Source organism: Papio anubis, chromosome 10 (genome assembly GCF_008728515.1).
Source record: "Papio anubis isolate 15944 chromosome 10, Panubis1.0, whole genome shotgun sequence".
Classification (NCBI taxonomy): Eukaryota; Metazoa; Chordata; class Mammalia; order Primates; family Cercopithecidae; genus Papio; species Papio anubis.
In genome coordinates, this window is record NC_044985.1 from 98,754,871 (window position 1) to 98,776,171 (window position 21,301).

General features: G+C 36.2%; 1 protein-coding gene and 1 long non-coding RNA gene across 4 annotated transcripts in view; one reads left to right on the forward strand and one right to left on the reverse strand.

Annotated features, from left to right (window-relative positions):
- LOC103876500 overlaps positions 1 to 6,724 on the forward strand; it is a 155,723-nt gene extending 148,999 nt beyond the window's left edge. The window contains exons 2-6 of one of the 3 annotated variants that reach the window (XR_004176636.1): positions 682 to 744; positions 1,386 to 1,471; positions 2,988 to 3,136; positions 4,184 to 4,249; positions 6,472 to 6,724. This is a non-coding gene — a long non-coding RNA (uncharacterized LOC103876500). The remainder of the gene's footprint in view (positions 1 to 681; positions 745 to 1,385; positions 1,472 to 2,987; positions 3,137 to 4,183; positions 4,250 to 6,471) is intronic. The other 2 variants (XR_004176637.1, XR_001893559.2) reach the window with 2 other exon arrangements.
- The window catches only part of ABCA12 (ATP binding cassette subfamily A member 12), a 307,782-nt gene that overhangs the window by 23,816 nt on the left and 262,665 nt on the right, over positions 1 to 21,301 (reverse strand). The window contains exons 35-43 of the mRNA XM_021923961.2: positions 20,772 to 21,024; positions 19,771 to 19,857; positions 18,920 to 19,013; positions 15,257 to 15,384; positions 13,710 to 13,797; positions 11,491 to 11,596; positions 3,051 to 3,105; positions 2,300 to 2,477; positions 687 to 802 (exon numbers count right to left, since the gene is read on the reverse strand). Of these exons, the coding sequence (XP_021779653.2) occupies positions 687 to 802; positions 2,300 to 2,477; positions 3,051 to 3,105; positions 11,491 to 11,596; positions 13,710 to 13,797; positions 15,257 to 15,384; positions 18,920 to 19,013; positions 19,771 to 19,857; positions 20,772 to 21,024 (1,105 nt within the window). The remainder of the gene's footprint in view (positions 1 to 686; positions 803 to 2,299; positions 2,478 to 3,050; positions 3,106 to 11,490; positions 11,597 to 13,709; positions 13,798 to 15,256; positions 15,385 to 18,919; positions 19,014 to 19,770; positions 19,858 to 20,771; positions 21,025 to 21,301) is intronic.

Below are 21,301 nucleotides of genomic sequence, written 5' to 3' on the forward strand. Positions count from 1 at the left end.
TTCAAAGTTGAGGAAAAGTAATGACACGGTTCAAGTCTAGCTGAGCAGAAAGAGCATGCTTAGAAGCTGGCTAGCCTGTTTTGAGCAAAACCTTGAGCAATTTGGGGGGCAATTAAATAGATCTAGAGACAGAGTTTCTGCATCAGCTACAATTGCTAATTAAGGGTTACTACCATGTATTCAGGGCAGAAAGATTTGTTATGCTAAGCATTGATTATATCAGCCTGTATTACCTATATTAGCTTACTATAGAAACAATATTATGTGTGTCCTTAGACATCTATAAAAAGATAAATATAAATAAATATACATGAATATATATGCATTTTATAATGCTATGTATACTCATATAGTCAATACATAAATTTATACATGTATACATATTTTCTAGTCATTCTAAAGCTTTCGTTTTATGTAAATGAGATCACATATGTAAATTAGAAAGCATGACACTTGGCACCCAATAAATGCTTATTAGTTTTAGGTATTACTATTAATAACATTAATTTTCAAAAGTATTATACTTTACAGTCTATGGACTAGCAAGTGCAATGTATTGTTAGTCTCACTCATGTCAAATGAAACCCCAAGACAGTTGTAATTTAGCTAATGAGATTTAGTCCTATTTGTATCTAGGGGCATTTAATTCTATTAATTCTTCTTTCGTTGCTTAATCAGCAGCTTACCCAAACAGGAGAAGTAGAAGAGATACGGCGCCTAGGTTGTTTTCACTGTAGAATGCAGGTAACTTGAAAATCGCAATGATACCAATTGAAAATGCTACAGGCACCAAGTAGAAAACCTATGGAAATATTTAAAACAATGTTTAATATGTGACAAGCATTTTTCAAAAAAAAAAAAAAATCAATAATCCATCTAGTTTAAAACTCCAACAAGTTGACCTAGAAAAATTTGAAGAAATGAATTCTTATTTATGTTCCCATTGCTTGTAACATTCAACTTATTTTACATTGATTTCACTTTAGAATTTGTCTCCTGCAATATGAGGTTAAGCCAATCTCCATCTTTAACAGATATATAAGGAGTCCCTGGTGTTCCTGCCTTAGGCTTTGAGACTTGGGATGGTTCAGTGACAGAGGTTCAGTGAGAAAGATAAGACAGCCAGGTATCTTGGTATTACATTCAGTCCTCAAAGTATTGATTTCGTTTTGAGTCCTGGAACTCTCAGATGGTTGATTTCTAAAGCTTGGTTATCAGTGTGAACCACTCTGTGCAAAGCAGCAGGGCATCAGGTCCCACATATCCTCATAATCACAGGCATATGAACAAAGAACTTATTATTTTGTTGGCAAGTAGAAATATTAAATGCTGAGGAGTTTGCAGGAAGATGGACACAATGAAGGTGGTGGTAATTTAATTTGCAGGTCGGGGAGGAGGAATCTCCTAAATTGGAATGAGCTCCAGATATAAGACAACAGAATCCTAAAGTACTAACTAGACCTTCACAGAAGTATATACTTGAAATTTTCTTAACATTAAAGCTCTTGTTAAGTCCTGAACAGTCATTACTATTCTTTTAGATTTGACTTCTACAACAAACACATTTTAGACCTCACTGGATACATTAACAAAATGGATAATGCAGTTAATTACTCTCCAACCCTTTAAGCCAATGATCTTGACAGCAACTCAGACACTTTCACCATAATCACCAGGCAAATGCATACCCATCCTGGGCTTTTGGCCAACATTGGTATGTTTGGAGTCACGAACAACCATCTGAACTTGGGACCATTTTATGCAAATGAGAGAGCTATCAATGAAATACATTCCTTCTTTTTCCTACTAATCTTCTTTAATGTGTCATTAGCAGGGGCTACTACTTCACATTTTTCACTATTAGTTGATTAAATTTTTATAAGCTTGATTGTTTGGCACAATTAGGTAAGGATATGTTGCTGCTAAGCTTCTATTTCTCCACAGTACTGACAGTAAGACTTCAGCATGCTTAAAATCACCTGGCGGATCTTTTTAAAAATGCATATTCTCCACACTCCCCTCCTAAGATATGGATTTAACAGATCTGGGGTGGGGCCCAGAAATACACATTTTAAGTGCCCTAGGGAATCTGATCTAGTCCACAGAGATGAGGGCAGGTAGGTTATCTTTCCTCCAACCACTGGATAAAGATAAGCCTGACTCAAGTCATTTTCTTTATTTCCTGTCGTTGTCACAACAATTTGAACAAACTAGAGTAAGTAACTCTTGAATAGAAAACTGATGTCTTCTATCCAAATTAATCTTTTATTTCCTGCAACGAATGACATACGTTACTCACCATGTCATAAATGAAGTTTGTTACCCAGTAGCATGTCACACCAATGCCTGAAATGTGCTGCAACTGTTTGGCTTTGGTTTGATGTTCCCTTACAACATAGGTGACAAAGCTGGCGGTGGTGACAGAGTAGCCCATCAAGATAGACAGTGCCACTAAAATATCGATTAAACTGCTGATTCTAGAGTGAGCAATAGGGAGAGGAAAACACACATAAGTTTTTGGAACTCCTTTCCTCTCAGAAAGATTCATAACCAAAACCATCAACAAAACAGTACAAGAGTTGGCTGTGACACCAACAAATAAGGCATCCTGCAAGGCAGCCGGATAATATCTCCAACGTGACTCCGCCGTGACCCCAGAATAGATGTAGTTCTAGTGCATCGGAATTGACTAGGGATATTTGATAGAAAAACCTCGGTCTCCAGCGGTTACAGAGTCTGTGCAAGGGATGTATCCTTCTTGAGCACAGAAACCATACTTATTTGCTATGCAGGGAAGTTGAAGTGATGTAGCACTTATCACTTGATTTCTAAAAGCAGCAAACGCTGTGAGTCTGCAGTCAACAAGCTCTACTTGGCAAGCCCACTCTACACCCTTGCAGAAACTTCCTTTTATCCCTGTCAGTGACATATTACCAGCCCTTCTAGATTGACATTCATTCAGACACAACTGTGATTTCCAATTACAGCACTTTATACAGAGGCTCAGCCATGTCAAGGAGAAAGTAGTCATGCTAGAGACATCTGCTTACGTGGCTTGTTCTTGGTCTTGCACTCCCGGATAAGGATGGCTATACATGATGATGCCTTAAAGAAGAAACAGTTCTTCTATTAACAGGTATTCAGTTAATCAGAAATACCAATTTTTAGATGAATAATATTCAACACTTTCCTCCTTATAGTATCATCTAAACAATTTTATTTGGGGGACCTTTTTATAAAGGAAAATTATTTTTCCCCTAATCCCATTAATGCCATACGATTGGTGGCACTCACATAAAAAGAGGTTTTTCACATTGTGTTTAGAACCTTTCGGAAGGGAACGAGAATTTATATTTCTTCTTTTTTTTTGAGACGGAGTCTTGCTCTGTCACCCAGGCTGGAGTGCAGTGGTGTGATCTCGGTTCACTGCAAGCTCTGCCTCCTGGGTTCAAGCGATTCTCCTGCCTCAGCCTCCTGAGTAGCTGGGACTACAGGTGCCTGGCACCTCACCCGGCTAATGTTTTATTTATTTATTTATTTATTTATTTATTTATTTATTGTATTTTTAGTAGAGACGGGATTTCACTGTGTTAGCCAGGATGGTCTCAATTTCCTGACCTCATGATGTGCTCGCCTTGGCCTCCCAAAGTGCTGGGATTACAGGCGTGAGCCACCGTGCCCCACCCCAAGAATTTATATTTCTTATATTGCATTTCCCTCTAGTGTGTTATATTTAAATAATTATGTTCCATCTTTTCCTTCTATCTGGTCATATATATGTTTGTATTTCAACAGCACTTCAAAAACGTACATTTAAATAAGCAATTCAAAGAGGGACCAATTATTTATATGAAGATCCCTTAAAGAGCAGATAGTTACTTCCTCCATCCCTCTTTAGTGCTGTGTCTGTGGTGGGGAAATAGTATAGCCTGAGCAGACTCCTCCTTCCCCTTTATTGCTTCTAAGATGCTTATTTTTCTAGAGCTCTACCACAGTAGGGCTTGGGAACTTCAGCCATACCCGAGGCCTTTTCACTGAGACATAAATGTCTAAGAGGATTCAGAGATACTAGCTGGCTTCAGAAAAGTGGTCACTTACTTCCAATACAGTCCCAAATTGTGGGGATCTCCCAGTATTGCTTATGCTTGAGTAAAAAGCAAGGCTCTTTTTTTCCCTTCCTTAGGGGACCTTGGTTAGCCAAAGTCAAAAATGAGCTGTCAACAGTTTCCCAAAGGAAAAAAATGTGAAGGTAAAGTATGTACTGCCTGAGTGACTGTGGAAAAGAATGGTAGAGGATGCCATTGAAGATGGCTCCTAAATACTTGTTCCTATAGTGTCATAAACTAAGTGGGAGCTTTCTCACTTACTGTTCATATAGTATTAGCTCATTGTACTAGGATGTTAAGGCCCTTGTGCAGCACTGAATATTATAGATGATTCTAAAGGCAGATTCTCTCAAGTTTTGTTTATAATTTTTATTAAGTAGAATGTAACATCTTTTAAAGTTGTGTTCTGCAACTGTTGTATATTAAAGAAAAAATATATAGTTAAACTAACAACAACAACAAAAACCAAGTTGATTTATAGTGTTAATCACATCATTGGAGGCATATATTTTTCTTATCTTTTGTATAAATTAAGGGGCCTTTTTATTTATTTATTTATTTTTTGAGACGGAGTCTCGCTCTGTCGCCCAGGCTGGAATGCAGTGGTGTGATCTCAGTTCACTGCAAGCTCTGCCTCCTGGGTTCATGCCATTCTCCTGCCTCAGCCTCCTGAGTAGCTGGGACTACAGGTGCCCGCCACCATGCCCGGCTAATTTTTTGTATTTTTAGTAGAGGCGGGGTTTCACCGTGTTAGCCAGGATGGTCTGGATCTCCTGACCTCGTGATCCGCCCGCCTCAGCCTCCCAAAGTGTTGGGATTTCAGCCATGAGCCACAGCGCCCAGCCTACGGGGCCCTTTTTAACTGAGATTCAGTTTTCCTAGGGGCCCTACTTAAACCCTAATGCTAAATTATTATATAGGCAAGGGAGAACTTTTATTTCTGCTTTGTATTTCAGAATCAAGAAATACTCTATTTCACCAGAGAAATCCTTGCAAATACATTTTACTCCACTATGCAAAATCCTGTGGAACCAGTTTTTTATACGTATTTTTAGCTGAAAGATCAAGGAAATGTGTCACAGTTGGGGACCTATATCATAATTATCTCTGTAGGTTCTACAGCATCCAGCATGATGTCCAAAGTAGAGAGACTGGTCAATAAATGCTTTTAAATGAACTCAAATCTTAAAATTTCAATTAATATTTTTCTCACATATAATATATATTAAAAATAAGACATCTTCTGATGTCTCTACAGTTATAAACCTTAAATTAGATGCTTCCCATGGACCATTGCTTCTAATGCAACAAAGTAAGAATAAACACTGGAGTGGAAGGGGCAATGTGTTAGTATTCTTGAAAAAGAGCCCTGTTGTATAACACTTGTTAAGGAAAACAAGCAAACCTGTATTTTCTGAGAAGAAAGAACAGAATTTTAATGTTATATTAACCACTAGAGGGAACCACATGAATAGAATAGATATTGACATTGCAAAGGAAAGCTAATTAAAAGACTTATTAGCATGTTAGAATTCAAAGAAAATCAATTTTAGTTAAAGTAAAATCCCAATTCATGCAAAATCTAACAAAGATGCCTTCAAACAACTAGTGTGTTGAGGGAGGCAGTGGGAGAATAATTGGGTTGATTGTTAAAACCAGTAATACTATTACAATGGTAGACCTCATATATGCATTAAGAAACAATAAAAGTAAGTTAGGGTGATGCAGCATTTCTTCTTTGAAAGAGATCGGGTTCCTTCCAGAGAGGGTGGAAACTTACCACTTCTGTAAGTTTATTTAAGAAAAATTATTAGAGGCTAGAAGACATACTGTTACTAATATCTATATAACTCAAGCTACATCTTATATTAGTTTTAATTAAACCAGTTTAGGGTCAAAATAAACTTTATGTTTTAGAATTCTTAATTCTTTATACTCTGTAATTTAAAATATAATGTTAGGAGCTACAACAAGCCTGCCGGAGTCTAGAGTGACTCAGATTGCCTTGGTCTAAATAAAGAGCACTAATTACAAAGGAAGCCAGAATACAGTTTTTAAAAAGCTGACCCTTCAAAAGCAGCATTGGTCTCTTGTTCTCTTTATCTTTGCTACATTTTCCCCTAGTTATTTCTATAGTTCTTATACTTTCATTGTCTGTCTCAACAATGAATGTCTTTTGCTCTGAATAAAACACTCTACTGAAAGTACAGTATCCAATAGTATTTCACACCAGGTTACACTAGACCCAATTCACTTTAGTCATCATCTAATTTAATTTACCACTTTTAACTTTGCTCTTTATTGATACTCTAGATCTAAGGACTATCTAGATCTAAAGACTATTCTTCTTGGTTTCTCCTACTAGGAAAATGCCAAAGCAATTGAGAAAAAAAATACTGTTTTCTCTGAAATGAAGACTCTTCAAGATCCTGATGCTGGAATGAGTATTGGACTCTTTGGTCTACTTCTACAGTCACCAGTACATCTGGCACACACTATGATGCCCAACAGTAGAGAGATGAAAGAAATGTAGATGTTGGCATTTCTAAAAGAGATGTTGTATCTTTTATCTTACTTAATAGACTATTAGGCTATAAATCTCAATCTTGGCCAGCAAATGTGTTTGCCAGCTTTTCTTTATTCTTTAAAAAAAAATTGTAGGATCAGCATGGAAAAATAATTTGAGCAAGGCTCAAGAAGATGACATGATCTGATAAACAGTAATTGAAATATGTATATGTTTTTAAAGTCTGTTTCAAATTTCAAGCCTTATTTTAAAAACCATGTGAAAGCCTCTTGTGAAACCCAACTGAAGTAGGCATGGCTGAGTTCAGAGGAGCAGTGTAGAGGATTAGAAAAATAAACAGGCAGGAGTGAGACAGCCCTGGATTCAAATCCCACTTCTAGGCCTTAGAGAAATGATATAATAGTAGGGGATAATAATATTCACCCTGAAGACTGCTGTAGGGATCATCAATATTTCATATAAAGCATGTCATATGGTCAATGCTCAATGAATGGCAATGCTTTTGTCCAGTTATAGAATTTTTTAGTATAAAAGTTTTGTCTTTCAGAAAATTAACAAAGATATTGAGGACCGGAATTCAGCTCTGCATCAAATAGACCTGATATCTACAGAACTTTCCACCCAGAAACAACAGAATGTACATTTTTCTCATCGCCACATGGCACTTACTCTAAAATTGATCACATAATCATAAGTAAAACACTCCTCAGTAAATTAAAAAGAACTGAAATCATAACAGTCTCTCAGACTACAATGCAATTAGATTAGAACTCAAGATTAGGAAATTCAGTCAAAACCACACAACTACATGGAAATTGAACAACCTTCTCCAGAATGACTCTTGGGTAAATAATGAAATTAAGGCAGAAATCAAGAAGTTCTTTGAAACTAATGAGAAAAAGAGAGAATGTACCAGAATCTCTGGGACGCAGCTAAAATAGTGTTAAGAGGAAAATTTATAGCATTAAATGCCCATATCAAACAGCTAAACATCTAGGTCTCAAGTTAACAACCTAACATCTTAACTAAAATAACTTAGAGAACCAAGAGCAAATAAACCCCAAACCTAGCAGAAGACAAGAAATAACCAAGATCAGAGCTGAACTGAAGGAGACAGACACACAAAAAGTCCTTTAAAAAATCAACAAATCCAGGAGCTGTTTTTTGGAAACATTAATTAAATAGACAACTAGCTAGACTAACAAATAAGAAAAGAGAGAAGAATCAAATAAACACAATCAGAAATGATAAGGGGGATATTACCACTGACCCCACAGAAATACAAACAACCATCAGAGAATACTATGAACACCTCTATGCAAATAAACTAGAAAATGTAGAAGAAACGGATAAATTTCTGGACACACATACCCTCCCAAGACTGAACCAGGAAGAAATCGAATCCCTAAATAGACCAATAACAAGTTTTGAAATTGAGGGAGTAATAAAAAACCTACCAACCAAAAAGAGCCCAGGACCAGATGGATTCACAGCTGAATTCTACCAGAGTATAAAGAAGAGCTGATACAATTTCTACTGAAATTATTCCAAACAATTGAAAAGGAGAGACTCCTCCCTAACTAATTCTATGAGGCCAGCATCATCTTGATACCAAAACCTGGCAGAAATACAAAAAAAAAAAAAAAGAAAAAGAGGCTGGGTGTGATGGCTCACACCTGTAATCCCAGCACTTTGGGAGCTCAAGGTGGGTAGATCACCTGAAGTCAGGAGTTTGAGACCAGCCTGCCCAACATGGTGAAACCCTGTCTCTAATAAAAATACAAAAAATTAGCCAGGCATGTGGCAGGCACCTGTAATCCCAGCTACTTGGGAGGCTGGGGCAGGAGAATTGCTTAACCACAGAGGCAGAGACTGCAGTGAGCTGAGATTGTGCCACTGCACTCCAGCCTGGGCAACAGAGCGAGACTCTGCCTCAAAAAAAAAAAAAAAACAAAAGCTTCAGGCGAACATCCTTGATGAACATCAATGCAAAAATTCTCAATAAAACACTGGTAAACTGAATCCAGTAGCACATCAAAAAGTTTATCCACTACAATCAAATTCGCTTTCATCCCGAGGATGCAAGGTTGGTTCAACATATACAAATCAATAAATATGATTTATCACATAAACAGAACTAAAGACAAAAACTACAAGACTATCTCAATAGACACAGAGAAGGCATTTGATAAAATTCAACATCCCTTTTGTTAAAAATTCAAACTAGGTATTAAAGGAACATACCTTAAAATAATAAGAGACATATAAGGCAAACCCACAGACAATAATATACTGAATGGGCAAAAGCTGGAAGCATTCCCCCTGAAAACTGGCACAAGACAAGGATATGCTCTCTCACCACTCCTATTCAACATAGTATTGGAAGTTTTGGCCAGAGCAATCAGGCAAGAGAAAGAAATAAAGGTATTCAAATAGGAAGAGAGAAAGTCAAATTATCTTTGTTTGCAGATGACATGATCCTATATCTAGAAAACCCCATTGTCCCAGCCCAAAAGCTTCTTAAGCTAGGATAAGCAGCTTCAGCAAAATCTCAGGAGACAAAATCAATGTGCAAAAATTGCTAGCATTCCTATATACCAACAATAGGCAAGCAGAGAGCCAAATCATGAATGAACTCTCATTCACAATTGCTACAAAAAGAATAAAATACCTAGGAATACAGCTAACAAAGGAAGTGAAGGACCTCTTCAAGAGAACAACAAACCACTGCTCAAAGCAATCAGAGAGAACACAAACAAATGGAAAAACATTCCATGCTCATGGATAGGAAGAATCAATATCATGAAAATGGCCATACTGCCCAAAGTAATTTACAGATTCAATGCTATTCCCATTAAACTACCATTGACATTCTTCACAGAATTAGGAAAAAATTTTAAAATTCATATGGAACCAAAAAAGAGACAGAATAGCTAAGACAATCCTAAGCAAAAAGAACAAAGCTGGAGGCATCACACTATCCAACTTCAAACTATACTACAAGGCTATAGTAATCAAAAAAGCATGGTACTGATACAAGAACAAACACACAGACCAATAGAACAGAATAGAGAACTCAGAAATAAGACCAACATACCTACAACCATCTGATCTCTGACAAACCTGACAAAAACCAACAATGGGGAAAAAGATTCCCTATTTAATAAATGATGCTGGGAGAACTGGCTAGCCATATGCAGAAAATTGAAACCGGACCTATTTCTTACACCATATTCAAAAATTAACTCGAGATGGATTAAATACTTAAATGTAAAACCCAAAACTATAAAAACCCTAGAAGATCATCTAGGCAATACCATTCAGGACATAGGCACAGGCAAAAATTTCATGATGAAAATGCCAAAAACAAAGCAATTGCAACAAAAGCAAAATTTGTCAAATGGGATCTAATTAAACCAAAGAGCTTCTGCACAGAAAAGGAAACTATCATCAGAGTGAACAGACAACCTACCAAATGGGAGAAAAATTTTGCCATCTATCTGTCTGACAAACGTCTAATATCCAGAGTCTATAAAGAATTTAAATTTACTGGGGAGAAAAAAAAAAAACATTAGAAAGTGGGCAAAGGACGTGAACAGACACTTCTAAAAAGAAGACATACATGCAACCAACAAACATGAAAAAAAGTTCAACATCACTGATCATTAGGGAAATATAAATCAAAACCACAATGAGATACCATCTCAAAATAGTCAGAATGGCTATTAGTAAAAAGTCAAAAAACAATAGATGCTGGCGAGGTTGCAGAGAAAAAGGAGAGCTTTTACACTGTTGGTAAGAATGTAAATTAGTTCAACCATTGTGGAAGACAGTATGGTGATTCCTCAGAGATCAAGAGGCAGAAATACCATTTCACCCAACAGTCTTATTACTACATATATACCAAAAGGAATATAAATAATTTTGTTATAAAGATACATGCACATGTATGTTCACTGTAGCACTATTCACAATAGCAAAGACATGGAATCAACCTAAATGTCCATCAATGATAGACTGGATAAATAAAATGTGATACATATACATCATGGAATACTATGCAGCCATAAAAAGGAATGAGATCATGTCCTTTGCAGAGAGATGGATGGAGCTGGAAGCCATTATCCTCAAGAAACTAATGTAGGAACAGAAAACCAAACACTGCACATTCTCACGGATAACTGGGAGCTGAATGGTGAGAACACATGGACACACGGTGGGGAACAATACATACTGGGGCCTGTCAGAGTGCAGAGGATGGAAGGAGGGAGAGCATCAGGAAGAATAGCTAATGGATGCTGGGCTTAATACCTAGGTGATGGGTTGATCTGTGCAGAAAACCACCATGGCACGTATTTACCTATGTAACAAACCTACACATCTGGTACATGTACCCCTGAACTTAAGATAAAAGTTGAAGAAAAATAACAATAAAATAAACAAGTAACCACTAACATATGTCAAAAAAGAAAGAAAGTTTTGTCATCATGTTTAGATTTGTGAACAATATTTGTAAACATTAATTGTTTTTAAAAATTGTTTAGCCTGTAGACAAGCACATCGTTTAAAAATATTTTTCTATGAGCTATATCTACTTGGTTCACAGCAGACATGCACATGAAGTCAGCATTATTATCCTGATTTGATAAATGAGAAAACTAAATTAACCCCAAGTTAAGAGGATTATTCAGAATGTTCCATCTGGCGGTAGTTACTACTTCTAAACTCCTTTTAAAGACCTGTGATTTAGATACCATAAAATACCTGCCACTGTGAAGAAACAGGATATAAAGTGCATTTTTATACGGAGAGTAACAAAAGTTGCAATACAAGACACTTTTGCGTTAGTAACTTTACCATGTCGGGCAGCATCGTATTTTGACATGTTAACTCGCAGAAGGAAATTATTCAGGCTGTTGAGGTAAGCTGGAAGGGAGTGATAGCCTTCTGGATCATACCATACCTATTAAATTCCAAAAGAAGGCAAGATCAATATTGCATTCAAATAAATGAGGCTGTCTTAACATCTGACAGGCTATCTTATTTATATTTAAAATAAAAGCATCAATTTTCCAATAATTTATTTTATCTTGGAAGATTATGCACTGTTCTCTAGAGTATTGACCATAGGCCTATAAATTTCCAATTTGGAAACAGGCAGAAATTGGGAAGAGAGTTGTTCTGTGGACAGCACTAAGTTATTAGTTATTCAGGATCTCTTCTAGGCAAAGCTTGAAATAAACTGGAGAAATCATTATCTACATCCCTGTGGCAGATCCATGGGATTCTGAGACTAGAACTAAAGTAACCTGACTGTCAATAATGAGAATAAAAACTAATAGAATAGACCAAGCTGGAGAAATAAATAAAATACACATACATTGTGTCCTTAGCATAAGATTGAAAACCTTGAAATTCCTCCACTAATTTATTTTTTATTTTTTACTTATTTATTTATTTATTTATTTATTTGGAGACGGCGTCTCGCTTTGTCGCCCAGGCTTGAGTGAAGTGGCGCGATCTCGGCTCACTGCAAGCTCCGCCTCCCGGGTTCACGCCATTCTCCTGCACAGCCTCCAAGTAGCTGGGGCTACAGGCGCCCACCACTGCGTCCGGCTTTTTTTTTTTTTTTTTTTTTTTTTTTTGGTATTTGTATTTTTAGTAGAGACGGGGTTTCGCCATGTTAGCCAGGATGGTCTCGATCTCCTGACCTCATGATCCGCCCACCTCGGCCTCCCAAGGTGCTGGGATTACAGGCGTGAGCCACCGCACCAGGCTTCCTCCACTAATTTTTGATTCCGAATTATAACCTACAAAACGGGGTGTGATTTTACATACTATGTCAAAAATAGATTTAATATACTGATGAACCTCAATTCAAGAAACCGAATTAATAATTCAAAATGGCACAGTTAATTTGGAGAGAAATGATTTTATATTAGAAATTCCCATGTTTATGCAAAAATATTTACTCTGTGTGTGGAGACAGAAGAGAGGAAGAAACGGAAGGCACTGAAATCCCCAACACCACTATTTACTTTCTATATGATTTACTGTAAAAATCAGCTAAAATAGGCTCAGTAATATTTATCACACAGGGATGCTGTGAGGAGAAAATTAGGTAGTTTGTGTAAAAGATGATACTAGTGGCTGGCACATAATAGTCACGAAATGGACATTAGTTTCCGCACTTTCCCAAAGACTGTGTATGTCTCTTACTACCAGATGAGAAATATGTGAAGACAACTTTAAATCCCTATGAGTACCATTGATCACACAGGTAAGAATATGCGTTTTATCCCGTGACTCTATCTCATTTTAGGTATAATCTAAAAGGAAAAATACGTGAGCAGAATTATTTATCTCCATTAAATTCGGTTAAGTTTCCAGGTTCTTTAAGAAGCAAAGGTAAACAACATGCATTTTCATTCTCTAAACAGTTATGACATATATACTATTGAAAAGTGCAGGTCATAAATACATAGTGTTACCTCTGAAGGAAGTACATCCCTTAAACCATCACACAGATTGAGAAATAAGAATTGCCAGCCTCCAGAACGCCTTTTCCCTGACCCTCCATGTCCTTCCAAATCCTAATACCCTCCCTTTCCCCTAAACAAATGGTTGAGTTTTGCCTATAAACTCTCAAAGTTTACAGTAAATGTAATCATAGTCAATGTATTCCTTTTTGTCTTTTCTTTTCCTTATTGATAATGTTTGGGAGATTTAACTTCCTTGTTATATGGAGCTGAGTTCTTTCATGTCCATTGCTGAAAGTTTTATTGAATGAATATGAAACAGTTTATTTCTATATTCTGCATGTGGGTATTTTGGGTTGCGTTTTTGGCTATTATGAGAAATGCTACTACGTATACACATGTGTACATGTGTCCTGATGCTAATGTGTACATGTTTCCCTATGGCACATACACAGAATTGGAACCACTGTGCCCTGGGTTATGCACAATGCCAAATCGATTGTACCCATGTTTTGTTTTCACTTCATGAAAATGCTTAAACATATCAATTTCACTTTCTCATTTGTATGACATTCCAGAAAAAAGATCAAAATTTACCTTGGCAAGTGTTCTATTGGCAGGGACTCCTGTTATATCAAAACGAAGGTCTTTTGTCAAAGGCAGCCCAAAACTCCAACCTCCATATCTACAGAGAGTAATAAAAATGTATCTTTGGTTTAGTGGAGAAAATCTTCTTAAATAGATCTAAAATACTTAACAAGGAGCTCAACATTTTTTTCTGTTAGGAACACATTTACAGTATAAAATGAATACTACCTGACAAATATTTTACATTTTTATCAATTCTTTTTATCATGTTTCAGTCTCAAGTGTACATTATAACTAGAGGCAATAAGTTCTTCTAAACAATTGCATATGTGTAGTAGTCATCCTGAAAATGAGTGACATATAATGTAATCAAGTTCTCCATCTTAACTGACCCATGCACCGTCTCAAATATCTTAATATTTTAGTACTCAAATATTCCTTTTAGATAGTTAATACTGAAGTGATATAATATCAGTTCATATCTTTTTTCAAATGGCTCAATTTCTTCTATATAACAAATTTTCCCCTATATTGTCCCCAGATATTATACATTTTTTTTCCTGAATATTTGAGGGCAAGTTGGGTCTATTTAACTGCTTGTCAATTCATGGTATAAAAATGAAAAGTTGATTTTTAAAATGCAAGTAGTGATTTTAAGAATAGGTTAATTTAACTGCCTACCAAATTAAGGTCAGATTAAATAAATAATGGTGCAATCACACTAGATAGTCACTAATCTTGTGACTATCATCCTAAATGTAATGCTATAGAGCTATATATTTTTGACATGCAAATAACATCATAGTACGTCATTCACTTTTTTTAAAGGCAGATTTTAAGATAGTTGGTTTATAATAAAACCCACTTTCTTAAAAATATTTACATGTATATCTGTGACAAGGAAACTTCTGGAAGGATATACACCAAAATATCAATAGTGCTTATATCTGTGTGGAGAAATAATATTTTTTTCTTCTTTTTGCTTATCTGTAGTTTCTAATTATTTTTTACAATGAATATTAATCATGGATATATATTGAGAAACAAAGGAGGGAAGAGATGAAAGAAAGAAGAAAATGGCAGCAATTGAAGGCCTACCAACTTTGTGTCTATGATAAATGCTTAGGTGGCTTAAGTACAAGCCCATTTCGTTGCTGCACATGAACAACACATTTTGTCCACATGCAGATATCACACTCTTTAAGTTTTGAGATATTCATATTGGAACTGAGGCCAGTTGTCATCAAAAGTCATGCCTTAAACCTCTCCAAGTTGGTATAAGCCAGTCAATAACTTCTCTTTGACTTCAAGGAAAAACAAATGTACAAATTTAACATTACATTTTTGAGGCCTAAAATAACCAATGGTTTTCAGTTTGCTCAAATAAATCTTAGAGTCATTATTTACATTTCAATATATAAGGTTGTTTAAATAAAACAGAATTTAACCATGTAAAATGTAAACAATAGAAATTTATATCTATTGTCTCTAGTTTAGAAGGCAGCTACCATTAAAATTAGAAAGCAATTAAATAGGTTATAAACAGAGTATTTTACCTTTTTTGGACAAACTCGTTTGCAGTTGATATAAGATAATTTTCCATCCGTTGCCCAGTGAGGTTATAAATTACTTGGGATGAGTAAGTTCTTCTGTGAGGTGGGGAATAGTTAAATTTAGGACATTCCTGGAAAATGAAGTTAAAAATGAATTTTTTTCTGGCCAATGCTGTGCAAGTTAAACAGACAATGTCAAGGAGCTTCAGCCTCATGATTTGTCTATTACTGCAACTGGTAGAATGTGATAAGACTGTCCTTTGACTCTAAAGAGCTTTGAAAAAGAAGTCATCTCACCTACGCAAGAAATTAGAACAAATAGTTATTAGTCATGTAGAGCAAATCCCTATGTTTAGGACTCACTTAAAGGCCTGAAAGAACACAACTTAACGAATGTGTGATATTTCCTTCACTGTGCTGAGGCTTAATATGTTTGGACAATAATGTTAAACATTAAGATGATAAAATTTCCTCAATAATTCTTGGGGATGGAAAAAAAAGTTGGCCACAAATTGAAAACATAACACTTTTCAAGGATTGATAGCAGTGGATGAAAAGTGTATGATACATTAGTTTTAGGTATGTAACGTAAGAGTCAGAGCTTAGTTATATGTATATTAGTTAATATTATATATGTATATGTGTGTGTATATATATATTAATTTTATGTATATAAACTTTTAGTTTGGAATTATTTTAGATTTACAGAAAAGTCACAAAGCTAGTGGAGGGTTCCTGTGTACCCTGGTTACTTTCCCTTGTGGGTACTTATATTACCAAGTTTATTTGTTTAGAGCTTAGTTTAACCATTTATATTTATGCTTGTAACTTTCTGCACTTCCTGATAACTTAATTTTCAGTGTAGCTTCTCATGCTTCCTTGCAATGAAGTTTAGTTTGGGGAAAGTCTAGCACTTTTTTTATAGTGCCACCTGTATGTATATGTCAAGAACATAAAGTTCCAGCTTGCTCTAAAAAATCGGTGCTGGATTTTATCTTATATCAAGTTATATTAACATGAAGATCGCATTCCAGAATGACACTGCTTTCACAAATAATTAAAAGAGAATATTCTTATGTATTCAGTATAATTTTTAAATTATACTATACATAGAGAAATGCACATGTATTATCTGTACTGCCTGATAAATTTTGACAAACTGACACACCTGTGGAACCAGTCACCAACAAACAAGATACAGAACAGGACCAATACCGCAGAAGCCCCCTCATCACACTCCCTGCAAATCACTATCCCTCCCAACGTAACAGACACAGATTAGTTTTGCCTATTTTTATATTTTATATTAATGGAATAGTATAAATGTGTTTTCTTGTGTCTGTTTTCACTCATTATTATGAGAATCTTCCATATGTATAGTGGTAGATCAATCATTCTCATTTTGTACATATACTACTGTGGAAATATATTTGACATTACCTATTCTGTTAGTGGGCATTATTCCCATTTCTGATGGGTATACAGTAAGAGTGGAATTGCAGGTCCCACAGGTGTGCAAATTTTTAGCATTAGGATATATTGCCAAGTAGTTTTAAAAACTGTTTGCACAAAATTAAATTCCCAGAGCACAGTATGAGAGTTCTGGCTGCTGCATATTTTTGTTAACACTTAGAAGTTTTCCTCTTCTTCATTTTAGCCATTCTGGTGAGTGTGGAGTGGTATTGCATTGTGGCTTAAATTTGTATTTCCCTGATGACTACCTTTTCATATATTTATTGGCCATTTGGATATGCTCTTTGTACAGTGTCTCATGTTTGTTGCTAAGTTTTCTGTTGTCTTATTTATCTTTTTCTCATTGATTTGCAGTTCTTTATATACACATTTATTCAGGATACGAGTCCTTTGTTGTATATTGTGAATATCATTCTCTACTCTGCAGATTTCCTTTTTACTCTCTTAATCTTTTGATGTATATGCAGTATAATTTTTTTCTCTCTCAAAAAACTTAGTACTTTATTCATATTGTACATCTGGTATACAGAGCATCAATTATGCAAAGTGACCTCATTGTTATTAAATAGTTGGAAATAGATTTAGGGATGTTAATCAAATGACAAAATTGGTTGGAAAAAATTGAAGATCTGCTGAATTTTTAATTTAATTTATTTATTTTGAGACAGGGACTCTCTCTGTCATCCAGGCTAGAGTGCTATGGTGCAATCACAGCACTGCAACCTTGACCTCATGGGCTCAAGCCATCCTCCCACTTCAGCCCCACCAAGTAGCTGGGGCTACAGGTGCACACCACTACACCCAGCTAATTTTTAAATTCTTTGTAGAGATGAGGTCTCACTATGTTGCCCAGGCTGGTCTCGAACTCCTGGGCTCAAGCAATTCTCCTACCTCCCAAAGTACTAGGATTACAGGCATGAGCCACTGCACCTGGCCTAGATTTTTTAGATTAATAAAAACTATACAGATTTCAATTTTACATATTAAGTTAGGTAACTTTTATTGTGAACTAAAGAAATATATAAAGCACTTCTGAAGTGAGCTAAATGAGATAAAGGATTTTAAAACTTTTAATACTGGGTTAAGACTAATTTTTTTTTCCACCCAGGCTGGAGTGCAGTGGTACAGCCTTGAACTCCTAAGGCTCACGCCATCCTCTCACCTCAGCCTCCTGAGTAGCTGGGACCACAGATGCGTGCCACCATGCCCAGCAAATTTTATTTTACTTTTTGTATTTTTGGTAGAGATGGGGTTTCACCATGTTGCCCAGGCTGATCTTGAACTCCTGAGCTCAAGCAATCCACTAGCCTCAGCCTCCCAATGTGCTGGGATTACAGGCTTGAGCCATCACACCTGGCCAAGACTAATTTTTAAATATGCAGGGATTCCAAAAGATTCTTATTGGGTCCCAACTCCTACTGTTAGTAACTATTTTGCATAAGAACACCAAAATGGGTTGCATTCACTGAAGATATTTTCATTATAAAATATTATACCAAGACACTTCAGTGTACAACCGTATGTCACTCTGAAGAAAATATTGCAAGAAATTTAGTTGGCAATATAGTAACTAGTAGAAACTAATAGTGACTTTTTTCTTCGACAATTTTGAACTTCTCTAGAGAATCTGGTTCTCGTGAAAGTGTGGTGAACTGATAGGCTTAGAAAACTAAGGTCTGCATCTATAGAATACAGACGGAGTAAGTGATGAATAATTTTTTCCTGTTTTTTTCAGGAAATGATATTTTTTTCCTGGAGCCTGGAGGTGTTGCTTAGAGACATATGGAGTTCTGTTCTAGACTTATACATTATTGACTTCCAAGCTGACCACTATAGTGGCAGTCTTGCTATATTTCAAATATGACAGTTATGGTCGCATTGTTTTTTTTTTTCATGTGAAACATAGAGCCTTCTACTTAGTTCTAAATTGAGACCAAAAATTCATTTTCGGTTGGTTTCCACAAAGACCATCATAGAATTACCTACCTTTGGAAATTGGTCCTGTGATGGCTTTAAAACAGTAAGCTGATGTTCAAAGTCAATATTTTTGAGTTGCCCAGATCCCTATTTCTGAGCTGCTAGCTTTCATAAAATGAACTTTTACTGATTCTTTGGTAACCTAGATAGAGCTTTCGAGCTTCGATATTTATTCCCGTATTTGTCCCATTTCACTGAAACTGAATTCCATCTTACCTGGACATTTTCTGAGCAGGAGCAAACACCAAAATTAGTGATGGGTTCTCCACTGGTGTTCCATTTTTCCAGACTGTCTTTCTTTAAACACCGTCTGCAAGTTTAAATGATTTTGCTGTGAGATGTGTATGTATATGTGTTCTCACATTTACATACGAGTATGTAAACAAGTATTTGGTATAAAGTTCATGTGTGTAGTCACAGATACAATTTCCTGATTTTTCATAACTTCAATGTACATTGCCCTACCATTTCCAAAGGATTTGACATTTTGTGATGGGGGACAAGGGAAATCATTTATTGATTATATAGTATTGAGACCAGTGCTTATTGAATTGTCTTAATGTGTCAGGATGGGGCTTTTTCTCTCCTTTATTCTCTTTGCTCTTTTCATCCTCTCTTCTGACAGGAAGAGGATACTTTAGCATAATAATACACCAAGGTCAAGTTTACATGAGTTATGTATTAATACTATCTTAGACATTAGAATAAGCAACACTGTATAGTGCAAATGAGAGCTGGAATCTCAGCTAGATAAGTATCTTAGTCTCTGTGAACCTCAGTTCTTTATCTGTAAAATGAGACTAATAATCCACAAGGTTGTGACTATTAAATGAAAATACAAGAGAGTTGTACAAATCATGAGATATCTAATATTTATTGGTATAGCATAGGATAACTAAGAAATGAACTAAAGGAGATAGACAAAAATCTGTTAAACAGGGATTTCTATCAGGGTACAGCTTTCTTCCAGGCAAATAACAGACACACACACACACCCACGTACACATGAACACACTCAAACTGGAATGTTGAAAACAGCACAAAATAGAAGAGCAAGAACCACTTACAGATCACTGGTGTTCAGACACATGTTGTCAACTCCAGGGAAGTCCCACATTGCCGAGACAAGTGCTTCTGTGCTCGGGTGATAATTCCTGCAATATGAAAGGACAGAAAAAAATTCATGATTTTTCTACTAGTCTCCCATATTAAAATCATGCTTGAAGAAATGAAATGTGGTATATATAGAATGGTTTTCTTTTTCTTTTTTTGAGACAGAGTCTTGGCTGTGTTTCCCAGGCTGGAGTGCGGTGGTGCTATCACACGACTCAGTGCAACCTCAGCCTCCCAGATTCAAGTGATGCTTGTACCTCAAACACCCGAATTGCTGATATTGCAGGTAAGCGACACCAGGCCTGGCTAATTTTTGTATTTGTAGTAGAGACGGGGTTTTGCCACGTTGGCAGGCTAGTCTCAAATTCTGCAGCTCAAGTAATCTGCCCACCTTGGCCTCCCAAAGTGCTAGGATTACAGGCGTGAGCCACTGCGCTCAGCCTAGGACTGTTTTCTTAATCTAAGAAATCTAAAAAAAGACACAGTCTCAGGAAAAGAAAGAAAGGTATCACAAGAAAATGCACATGTCTCTATTTGGCTGCCTTCTTATTCACCTAATTGTCACATGCATCAGTGATCACCTATTGTATATGTAACATACAGGATTCTGACATTGCTATTTAATATTTGTGAGACCAATAAAAAGTTATTTGCTGTATATTACAACAGATTGGGAAGCCATACCTAACCTGGCTTTCTTGATTAAAGTCTAGTCATTAATAATAAATATCTACTATAACTTTAGTTTCAGATGAATGCAAAAACTGAAAAAACTATTTGTTGACAATAGAAGTAACATACTGCAATCAATCCAACTGTTCATTCCTTTCGCAGAATCAGGTACCGTGGCTTCTAAGTACTTTATTCTCCAGCATCTCATGGCATTCATTCAGGTACAACCACACTCCTGGCAGCGTTTTGGAAACGTTCTTTTAGTTAACAGGAAGAAACTTACCCATAGAAGGCTGTCTGTTCAGAGGTACCATAAAGAGAGGGGGAGATCTGAATCTCTGGATAACTGTTGCTGGAATTTCTCAGTGTGCCAAGGCCCATGGCAGTGGTCACAAAGACGATGGGGAGGATAACCTGAGCAATGAGACCTTTCCAATTCCTGCGGGTGTGGTGGAACCTCTTGATGAGTATAGCCATGATCTTCTTCAGCAACAGTCCAAAGCCATCCAGCCTCTCTCCTCTTGTCAGGATTTTGTCTGATTAAGAAAAAGAGATTGGATTTGGTTCTGGGAAATCTTGATAAGGAATAAAGTAAGTTCAGAAACTATAGATAAATGGTATAATATAATGTGGTGGGAAAAGCTTTTAAAGATTTGGATTTGAGGTTCAGCAATTTCATTCATCAGCCTTAGCGTTGGACCTTCCATTGGGAAAACGGAAAACTATAATGTCCATCTCATACAGAACTATGTGAAAAGTGATTTGAAAATTCTAATTCACTATACACAAAATATTATTAGTCACAGGCATAGT